The following is a 12215-nucleotide window of genomic DNA, read 5'->3' on the forward strand; positions in this document are numbered from 1 at the left end:
TTATAAAGTAGAATGTATCTATCGCGTTATGGGGGGGGGGTCGAATGTACATTTTTTATAGAATTTAATGTGTGACATTGTGTTTCACAGTCAATACTGTAACTCTAGAGCTACATTTACAAAGCAAAGATAACTAGGCTAAGAATAATTAAGTATCTTTACATGATGCAGACAAAACAGTTTTCTGTTAACTGAAAATAGTACCTGTCACATATTTACACTTTAAAGTATTTTTTAAAATTTTCTTATTCTTTTCCTATTTCAAAATCATACTGTAGAAGTTATCATGCAATGTTACCTATGTTTGATTAATTTGAATTCCAAAGTTTAGAATACATCAAAAATGCTCCAAAAAAAAAACCTTTAAAATGCAGCTTATTTTGCTAAAATACTGAATGTTTTCAGTCAGCTTCCCTGACCTTCTTCAGGCTTGAACAAAAAAGTTTATTTCAAACTGAAAATTCTTTTGCCAGAGAGAAATTCTAGAACGCTATTTTTAAAAAACAAACTATCATAGATTCGAATAAGCAAGACCAGTTTGTTCTTTTAAACTTGCAAAGCTGCCGCTTTCCATGCCAATGCTAATTTACAGGATTCCTGAAAATTTATAGATTGCCCTTTTTCATTATACTTATTAATATGCCATTCTTCTGTATACTTTAGATGCCGTCTGCTTGCAACTTTTTGTATAAGTTCTGCTTTACCCCAATTAACTGAAACTTCTGTTGGTTCTATGATCACATAATTTGCTAACGCCGTGACTGGTTGCTCATATCTAATATTCCTTTTGTGTTCTTTCAACCTTTCAGTAAGCTACTGTTTTGTGGCCCCTATATAATACAGGTCCTTTTGGTGCCTTTTATCATGCACTGGTATTCTATAAACCTGTGGAACCAGCTTTTTGTGTAAGGGTACTTTGTCATTTCTTAACATCTGAAATATTGTAGGGTTCCTCTTATAGACTATTTTCTTATTACTCACTATTCTTATTCTCTTGTATATGTTGGTTAACAGTGGAGCATTTTTGATGTATTGCAGTAAGTGCAGTTGGAGAGATAGGAGTTATAAAGTTTAGAATTTTTATGACAGAAGCCAGCATATTTTACTATATTGTCGAGTAATCAGTAACAAAACCTGTCTACGAAGAGAGTGAAATGAATAACCACATCTTTATTTCTACTGTTAATCATTATCGATAGTAGTGTAATTTTGACAATTTAATGTTTTAAATATCAAAGTTTGATACATAGATAATTCTAACTGATATTTTTTCATTTTCTAGAAAATATAAATTAGTTCCTATACTTAGTTTATGTAAGTTAAGTTTAAAATCAAATATATATAATTCTTACATTATCTGCTATTGAGCACACAAATTTTATAAGAAATTTTACAAATTTTTCCAGATATGCTAATATAAGTAAAATCACTTGCTGTTTTCTTCACTCGTTTATAAATTCACACATACATACAATTTTGTTTATGCTTACATTTCCCCCCCAGTATGTTTGATAATACAATTTTCATAAACATATAAATCAAAGAATCAAGAAGTGATAAAAAGAAATTGGAAATATAAAACAAGTTTGTGTGTTTATTTTACTTGTAATTTTTGGTATAGGTTTCTTTTCTCGGTATGATTCCTTAGAAAATTAATAAATTTCACATTTCATATTTTAGTTTTTCTATTCCCTTAATCATATTTCCATATGAAAACATATTACCATAAATTATGGAAACATGTTGCATTTTCCTACAATTTATGCAAAAGTTAAAATGTTTCATTTCACCTCATAAATTTCAGAATTAATATTTCATGATATATTAGAAATATGTAAATAAAAATCTATCTAGCCATTGTCTGTTTATAACAAAATTTTGAATTCAAAACTTGCTATTTTTTTTTTAAATGTAATTTCTAAATACTGAAAATTACATTTGACATTGATCATTTTAACTCATTAGAAAAAAATCTTCAATACAAAAAACTAAGTCGTCGTACAAAATTGAAGTTTTCATAAACAAGTTATATTCATTGTCTTAAATGTTATAGTCAATGATCTAAAAAATGTTTAAAAACACAAACATCCAATTTTGTTTGGAATCATTTCTTAAACCTAATCTAATTTTTAAGGAATAATTTATAAAATAAATGAGCACCAAAGTCACCACAATTTAACTGAATATAAAAATAAATTCATTAGAATTAAATTAAATAAAGCAAACATATCATTCATTTGCTTGATTTATATTTGTATAAAGTAATCAAATACAACAAATTATCCTTTATAATAATAATAATAATGTGTAAAACATTTTTTAGTAAAATTGTTAGGTTACATTTTAACTGATTAATAATTTATGACTCAAAATTTCATACTATTGATAAATATATTGCTATCTGTTATAATTTTCAGGGGTAAGTAACTAACTTATAATAGTTTCATTAAATTAAAAAATAATGGTCAAAATATAATCTGTACTTGCAATTTTTTCTGTGATGAAAGACCATATTGCTAGTTATTCAAATGCTTGATATCAATCTCTTTCTATATATGTATACATGTGTGTGTAATATATATTTTAGACCAATATACAAGCAACAATATATTTTGTCATAATTATAAAGCACTGAAAATGTAAGCTTGGTATATATAACAAACAAACAACTATTTGCATCACCAATCATCCAAATTATCCTTCAGGCTATTTTAAGGCTAGTAAATAAATTACGAGTATTTACTAGCCTTATAGGTTGTCTACCTAGATTGATTTGTATTTAATTTATTTGTTAGCCTTAAAATAGCCGAACAGATAAACTGGCAGATCATTAGATGATAAACTTTGTTTATTAAAGCCAAATGCTACCAAAACAGCTAGATTTTACTATGTTAATCTAATTACAAGTTAATTACAAACAAATCTGGAATTTCAGGTAGCTACATCATTATCTCTTGGAATTTTAAAATGATCCATTTAACTATTAAAAGTTAAAGTTAATGTAAATTAATTAATCTTTTTGAAAATGCCAAGAGAGGTGTTTAATTCGAAGCTTCAGTGGTTTAACTTATGACATATCTACACACAGTGTGTGTATGTATTTTGAATAATTATTACTCTGAAATGTTTTGAGATGAATTTGTTCAAAGTTATTAAATTAAAGGTCATTGCTTTCTTACAAAATTATCAAAAAATAGTGATACTATTTATCACAAAATTATTCCTTTATAGTTATTTTCTAATTAGCTGAAAAGCTATGTTATTAAAATATATTTAAATTGTATATTTGGCATGATACTTGTATATTAGATGACAGTTACAGAATTTGAATCACTGTTTTTCCAGTTTTAATTATTATTAATAATTAAAACCAAAAGATTGCAACATACTAGTCTCTAATGCCAAATTATTCAATCATTATGTAATTTAAGTATCCAAACTATTAATATCTAACATCAAAGGAATTATAGTAGTTGCAATAATAAAATTATTCTGTACACTATATATAAGTGACACTTTAAATAAAATGGAATATTTAGTTTGTTTTATCGGCTGTTAAAAATTTACATATAGTATATTGTTTTATGTAATTTAATGTAATAATAGAAAAAATAATAACTAGAAAACATAGTTCACAATCTGAATATTTTTTTTTCACCTATATATTTAATATTTTGTCTTGTTTTGGTGTTTATAATAAAATATTTTAAGCTATCTCCAAATTACTATAGGTTTTTTTTTTACATATTACAGAAAAGTTAGCTTCCTGAAAACACATAGCTGTAAGCTTTTGTCTACAACCTTATGCTTTTAGTAAAATTTAAAACAGGCAGAAATATATGCTTGTCAATACTTATTCATAGTGCAGTAATAGCCAGGAACTAGACTTTATACAATATCTGAGCAGTGTGCGATACAGATTTATTTATATGAAAGGACATCACAAATCCATGATTGCTTAGGGTATTGCATAACCTTAAATTCATCACTACAGAGTAGCTTCTACTAAAACATGAACACCAATACTTAACCCAAGATCACATGCAGAATTTTTAATATGCATAAGATAGCAATTTTGCATTGATTTTTCAAGTGATTACATTGCTTGTAATTTCCATTCCTCAAATTTGATGATTCTGAAAAATCTTATAATGTATCTTCTGTGCATGTACAAAATTTCAATGTCATATATTGTCTAGTTAACAAACTATTGCTCAAGCTTGTGAACTACTAAAAACTATACAGGATGCTTAAAACTTTGCAACAGTGTGGACTAATGTGAAACAAGTTCAGCTGTAAATACATGACTGGAGGACTGAGATGCTGCTCAGGAGTAAAAAATAATTTTTCTATGGTTTTGGGCACGAAATAAAAACTACAAAAATATTTAAACTGTTGAACATCAGAGTGCCCCACACTATCTTATGGAGTCTTGTATTCATACTCAGTGATTCGCAGACAACCAATTCATTATGTCATATGTTGCTGACAAATCTATGGTGTCAGAACAGAAAATTGCCGTGTTATTGTGTGTAAAAAATTGTACACAGTAACATAGGCAAAGCAGCAAATTCTGCAGAAGTTTTTTGAGGGTCTGTGATAAGCAGGAAAAAAAATTTTGTTTGTGACTGAAATTATCACACGGATAGCACATAGCATGTGGATATCACAGAAGCACAGCTAAGTCAATATGGTGAAAAATGTTTATGAAAAAACTAGCAGATACAGAAAAATCACTGCTGTTGCAAGATTGCAGATTAAATGTATTCCTATTCAGTATGAGCAAAGTATATAGTTGTATGATAGACGACAATAAAGAATATAAATTAAAATTAAAATTTGAGAGAGAAAAAAAATTTGGTTTAGTATGTATTTCATATTAGGAGTATATTAATTTGATAAAAATTTAATTTTATTTGTAGTTTTCCTTACTTATATAACAAAATGGATATATTTTCCAATTTTCTTACACTTCTTTAAAAATAAATTTGTAAATTTAACTTTAAGAAAATGTTTGATATGTAATGTTCTTTAAATGTTTCATCTCAGATTAACATTTTATACAGATGCTAGATTAAAAAAAATAATATTTCATTCAATTTATTTGGCTACATCAACAATTGTTTGAATGAACAAAATAATTTAGAGTATCTTTACAGTCTAAAAATATTTGCTGAATTTTACATAGTGTAACAGTGATGTCAAAATCAATAGTTATGAGTTATAAAAATAACAGCAAGAAATATACCTTTAATAGTTTTATAAAAATGTATATTTTTCATAATAAAATGCATATTTAACATTAATCTTATAAATTTAATAACAGTCCTCTTCTCAAAAACACTGGAGTGAGAAATAAACAATCATTTTTTTTTAACCAGTAACTGAACTTTAACGTAACTTCCAGATGTTTTCGGCCTTCACCGAGGCCTGCTTCAGGTAATGAACTAAACTGATTTCCAAATTGGACTGTTAGAACAATGATGTTCGACTTTAAACTTTGTATATATCAAACTCATATTCTGACATCAATTCAGAAGTTACGTTAAAGTTCAATTACAGGTTAAAAAAGGTTTTGTTTGCAGATTGTTTATAAATTTAAATTAATCACTTGTAAAATAATATTAAAATTTGAATTGATTAGATTATCAAATTTCAAAATAATAAAATTCGAGAAATATCAATTAAATTTCTTAAATTTTTATATTTTCAACAAGTTTTCCCTAGTACTAACACTTAAAATTTCACAAAACCTTTTCATGAGAAAGAAGAATACAATTATGTAAGATAGTTGAAAAAGAACTATTTTAAGAAGAAGAAAAACATTTATATACATACCTGACGATATTTTAGAAAAGACGAAATATTATCAGACACAAATTCTATTTTCCCATCTGTATTTACAGTTAATGAGAAACCATCTAATGCCTAAATTAAAAAAATTTAATAATCAATTACATTCATTAAATGTTAAATGCAAAAAAATTATTTACCAATGTAACAAAGTGGGGAGAAAAGTAGTTTTATTTTCAAGAGACAGCAACTAAAACCTAAACTAAGATGATCTTGTTTCTATTTTTAATAAGATTCAATGCAAAATAAGGTTTTGAAATAACAGTATCATTTTAATACATCTTTAGGTATATAAACACATTTAATTAAAATTCAATGACGATAAGTAACGAAGATATTAAGCATCACCATGTCCATTATATACATTTTACAAATTACAACAGCTAGAAGAAAATTACAGTGGGTGATCAGGTAACGAACAGATTGGTTAATGAACAAATCAGAAAACAAACACTTTTGTGAAAGATTTTTTATGTATGGACAACAAACACAAGAAGCAACGTAAAATAATGAGTACCAATTGGTCTTCCCTTGTCTTTGGGCAACAATTCGAAACTTTTCAGAGTGCGGGAGATGTCGACATCAATGCTCAATCTGGTATATACTGATCAGATAGTATTCTTCCAAACTTTGAAACTTTCCCTTGTAGTTCCAGCCTTTTATTTTTCTGACGGAAACAATTCTTTTATGTATTCGCGAGACTGTTCGGTAGGCACTCGTTAAGTTTTGCATCTGTTTTTCTTTACGAAAGGTGAGAGTATAATAGCAAAGGTAGAGAGTGGGCAGAAGATGCCTAATGTTGCTGGGCAGTATGCGTAAACAGGTCTACAGTAGGCCACAGTTCAATCTTATTTAAGAAAGATACTGTATAATTAAAAAGACTCAAGCAGCTAAAGGAGTAACAAAAATCACATCTGAGAAATAAAGAACATCGAAGAGTTCATAATGGAACCTGAAACGGATCTGACGACAGAAGAACGCCAAGAACTCTTGAATGAAGAACACCAAGAAACTCGGCGAGATATGTTTTCTTCTGAAAAAGAGGATTAATGCCGATATCTGCTATTAAAGATCTTTTGAAGAAGTGGGAGGATGTCAGAACAACGGTCTTAGAATGGCATCCAAACCAGGTTGAGGTTAATAGGCTTAGGGATCTCTACAATTACAATGCTATTAATTACTTCTGAAAAATCCTGAAGAAGAGAGAAAAGCAATCAACATTAGACAGATTCTTTAACCCCACAAACGAAAAAAACATGACTAATAAAAATGCAAGACTGTGTATGTATGTATTTTTATTATTACATATAAATAAACGTAGTAAGAAAGTATATATTTTTTAATTTGGGGGGGTCTTCAGAATGAATTAATTAAATTCCTATTAAAACCTATGGTAAATTGATAATTGGTTAACGAACAAAGTCTTGGAACGGATTATGTTCGTTAACAGATCACCCACTGTATATTGAAATCTAATAAATTTTTGATAATAAGTTTGCAAATGTTGTGTGTTTGCAAACTTATATAAATGATAATTTAAGAGATTCGCTATTAAAATGCACAATCATTAAAATATCATATAAATATTGCAATAAATGGAATTTCTGTAAACACTGTTTTGATGTGCATTACACTATATCAAATATAACTGGAAATTGTTTACTTCATATATTAGAAATTACACAAAATATTCTGATATCTCAAATATTTTTTCCTGCCAGCAATAAATAGCTCCTAATTAACTTTTTAACATTTAAAATAAAGACTAAACTAATATATAATCTTAATTTTAAGGTATTAACAAATCTGGTATGTAAATACCAAAACTTTTATTGCTGGGAAAAATTTTAAGTGCTATGATTGCAAGCCCTCCCCATTTCAAATGTTAACATTTATTATATTGTCAATTAATATTTATTAAAATTTCAATTCATATTTTCATTATAATTTACATGTTTAAAATACCACTTATTTATTTATTTTTGCCTGAAAATCCTATTTGTATTTAGATTATGCCTATATATTAATGTTTGTTTCAGTGCACAAATAATGTCAGTGTTATTTCTACTTTCTTCATACTTTCGTTTCATTTTAACAAATTACATAACTTACCAATACATGCTTTAAATCAATATGATCCAACCTTCTGTTATTTCAAAGCCAATTATTCTAAGTGAACTAATATTGTAGTCGTTCATATTATTATAAAGTAGTATTTAAATTAAAATGTATAGAAATTTTAAATTTTTACTGTAAATATCAAATTTGGTAATATTTGGAACTAACTACATTTTTTTTTTTGCACAATTATTAAATATTAAGGAAGATGATGTTTATCCAAGATAATATCTTTCATCAATTTTTATTTCCTTCAAGTATCTGATGTTTTATTTAACATAAAAATCTTAAAAATTATAATAAATTAATTGGCCTGAAGGAGGACTCAAACCTGCAACTCCTGCATACCATGCAGATGTGTTGTCAATTATACTACCTGGACCTCTGACCAATCTTCATTTCCAGAGCTGTAAGAATTAATTAATTAATTTCTTTCTTAGGATCTAATTAAATTTCAGTGCATAAAAAGCTCTTTGATTAGCACATTACTTCAACAGTATGAGTGTGTGTTTCCAAAGCTTCTCTTACTACCAATTCAAGCATTTGGAAATTTTTTCTTTTCTTGTAGTTTTTAGCTTATAGAAACGAATTTAATTTAGCTAAAGCTAATAGAAGAATTCTATTTAAAGTTCTAACAAATCTGATAGAAACTGTTTAAGTGTCACACACTTAAAATTATCGATATCATTCAAAAATTTCAGAAGTAATATTACAAATTTAATAAAATGCAAGTTTTTCAATATATAGAATTTATTAAAAGACCATCGTAAATTTTGATTTAACTTGAATCCAAATCCTCTTACATCATAGATTGGACCATATTGCTTTAAATATATAAATAATTTATTCAATCTTAAAAAGTAAAGTTAATAATTCAAAGATCAATAAAACAATTATTAAAATGCATTTAAAATGACAATATAATAAGTCAATTATTAAACAGAGCATATTTAAATTAATTAAAAACAAAATAAAAAATAGCAATGCACATTTTATAGCATATTATTATTATTATTATAGTAAAATTATCAACTGAAACTCCAAATATTTTTATTTTTTGGGAATCACCTAACAATGAAAAAATGCATTTCAGAAATTTAAAGTAACTTTTTCAGTTTAAATAGATCATCATCAATAATAAAATGTAATAATTCAATACAACAATGAACAAGAAAGACGCAGACCAGGTAATTTTTTTTTAACAAATAACTAATACGGATTTTTCTTAGAACAACTTAAAAACATTTAGAATTAAAAGTGAATATCTTCTCACCAAATAAGCTATATGAAATATATTACCAATTTATTAGAAACGAAGAATTTATGAAATTTTGCTCAGGATTAAACACCATACAATTTTTGTCAGAAAAATAAGTTATATGTAAACTAATTGCAACTGCGTGAATTTTGAATTAACAGATTTCAAGTATCTTCTATAATTATTAAAATTATTTTTCAAATAACTTGAAAAAAATCTGTCAAATCTTTAAATTAATTAATTAACTTTATAACCATGAAAACACAGGTAAGTTTTAAAAATTCATTAACTGGCCAGTGGTAATAAGCAAATCAACAATAGCTAATCTATATGATAAAATTAACACACAGTACTTTAATGATTATCACAAGCACTTTCCACAACTAATTCACATCCATCATCTTTAAATGAAATTATTCTAACAGAATGTTGTAATTTGGAATAAAAATAAACTTGAAATACCTTAATGGCTAATCTACTTAAATACTTTAAAAAATTAAACCATCTTTTTAAATACAAAGAATAGAGTAATTTTTAAATTGTTTAATTTACAATTTTTTCAAATTTTGATATCCAGTTCATTCAGATTAGAGCTTACTCACATTGTTTACTGTGCTTTCATTTAAATACTCATTATCTATACTTATGGTGACCCTACATTGTTTATTTAAGAGGACAGTCCTTTATATTTATTTATTCCTAAAATTTAATTAAAATAGTAAAATGAACAGTGACACCCTCATGACACCAATATTCAATTTACCAAATTTATTTTAAGCAATTTATAAATTTAATCAAACCAACATTGCTTATTTAAATGACAGCATTTTGTGAAAATGAAAGTATTTGAATAGGTCATACTATGAGAAACTCCTGTGAATGTAGAAGATTGAGGAAAATGTTTTGTTCATTTCCAGCCACTGGAATTAAAATATAAATGGCAGCTAACTATTTGACAAAGTTTCGTGTATTAAAGGTTATGTCACCCAGTGACAATATCTAAGAATGTAGACAAAACAATAAGTCCTGCAAACATACACGAATTGAAATTTTAAAATACTGTATTTACTCGCATAAAGGACGAGGTGCGACTTTAAAGATCAAAATAATGAAAATTAGATTTATTAATACAATTCTAATTTTATTTAATCTAATCACAAATAAAATATCAAATGCACGTAAATGCACACATTGTCCAGCAAAAATTATTGGCATTTTAAACTTTAAGGAAAAATCTTGTAAAATTGACAACATAATTTTTGTTCATGTGAAGCTGGACAATCAAGAACCTTTTTTGCCAATTCTTAACAGTCGAATCCACTCTCCATTGATTACATTTATGAGTTTCTCTGAAATCTGATTTCCAAGTAATCATGTTTTTTCACGTAGGAATGGATTAAAAATTTTTTTTATTGATTACTCTAATTATTAATATTTTAAAATTGTTTACATTAACAATGCAAACTATTAGATGTTGTATAGGCATCAATACACATAATTCTCTCCATCTTAGTATTAAGATTGTTTTAGAATTCGTAGTTTAATTTTTATGAAAAGAAAATAATGATCTACCTTTTAAAGATATCAAGACAGATTTAATAAAATAATAATAAAAAATCAATGGACCCATGCAGATGTGTTGTCAATTATACTACCTGGACCTCTGACCAATCTTCATTTCCAGAGCTGTAAGAATTAATTAATTAATTTCTTTCTTAGGATCTAATTAAATTTCAGTGCATAAAAAGCTCTTTGATTAGCACATTACTTCAACAGTATGAGTGTGTGTTTCCAAAGCTTCTCTTACTACCAATTCAAGCATTTGGAAATTTTTTCTTTTCTTGTAGTTTTTAGCTTATAGAAACGAATTTAATTTAGCTAAAGCTAATAGAAGAATTCTATTTAAAGTTCTAACAAATCTGATAGAAACTGTTTAAGTGTCACACACTTAAAATTATCGATATCATTCAAAAATTTCAGAAGTAATATTACAAATTTAATAAAATGCAAGTTTTTCAATATATAGAATTTATTAAAAGACCATCGTAAATTTTGATTTAACTTGAATCCAAATCCTCTTACATCATAGATTGGACCATATTGCTTTAAATATATAAATAATTTATTCAATCTTAAAAAGTAAAGTTAATAATTCAAAGATCAATAAAACAATTATTAAAATGCATTTAAAATGACAATATAATAAGTCAATTATTAAACAGAGCATATTTAAATTAATTAAAAACAAAATAAAAAATAGCAATGCACATTTTATAGCATATTATTATTATTATTATAGTAAAATTATCAACTGAAACTCCAAATATTTTTATTTTTTGGGAATCACCTAACAATGAAAAAATGCATTTCAGAAATTTAAAGTAACTTTTTCAGTTTAAATAGATCATCATCAATAATAAAATGTAATAATTCAATACAACAATGAACAAGAAAGACGCAGACCAGGTAATTTTTTTTTAACAAATAATAATATGGATTTTTNTTAAGTTTTTAATAATTTTATATGCATTTTATTGTTTTGGAGTAATTTGTTACTTAAATTTTTATGGAGCGTTACCACGACAAAACTTACTGTTTTATTGTGCGGTAGTTATCACATGCTACATAGAATTACTTTGCAGATGCAAATAAATAAATAAATAATCTGCGAGAACTGCATGTCATGTTAGAATAATAAGTTTAAATTTCAGCTTACTTTCATAAATTGCTGATTAGAATAAGAGTAAAATATGAACAACAGTTAATTATAACAATTGGAGAATAATCAGTTTCACAGATAAATTAAGACAAACATAAAATTGTCTTTATTTTGTTTAATCCTAACATATTAGATTTTTCCCCTCACTACTAACAATTAACACACTATGGAACAACAGTTTATTCATGCATAACTAAATAAAACTTCAAAATTAATTACTTCATTTCTCAGATTACATTTTAAATGACAAATCTGACATGAATGGAG

The 12215-nt window shown here is 26.2% G+C and overlaps 1 protein-coding gene across 1 annotated transcript in view; it reads right to left on the reverse strand.

The window, feature by feature from the left end:
* LOC111620008 (nuclear receptor coactivator 2-like) overlaps positions 1 to 12215 on the reverse strand; it is a 67302-nt gene that overhangs the window by 40060 nt on the left and 15027 nt on the right. Inside the window, exon 4 of the mRNA XM_023361850.1 lies at positions 5839 to 5928. Within this exon, the coding sequence (XP_023217618.1) occupies positions 5839 to 5928 (90 nt within the window). The remainder of the gene's footprint in view (positions 1 to 5838; positions 5929 to 12215) is intronic.

The sequence above is a fragment of the Centruroides sculpturatus genome, unplaced genomic scaffold (genome assembly GCF_000671375.1).
Source record: "Centruroides sculpturatus isolate CEXI.00-Female unplaced genomic scaffold, Cexi_2.0 scaffold117, whole genome shotgun sequence".
NCBI classification, from domain to species: Eukaryota; Metazoa; Arthropoda; class Arachnida; order Scorpiones; family Buthidae; genus Centruroides; species Centruroides sculpturatus.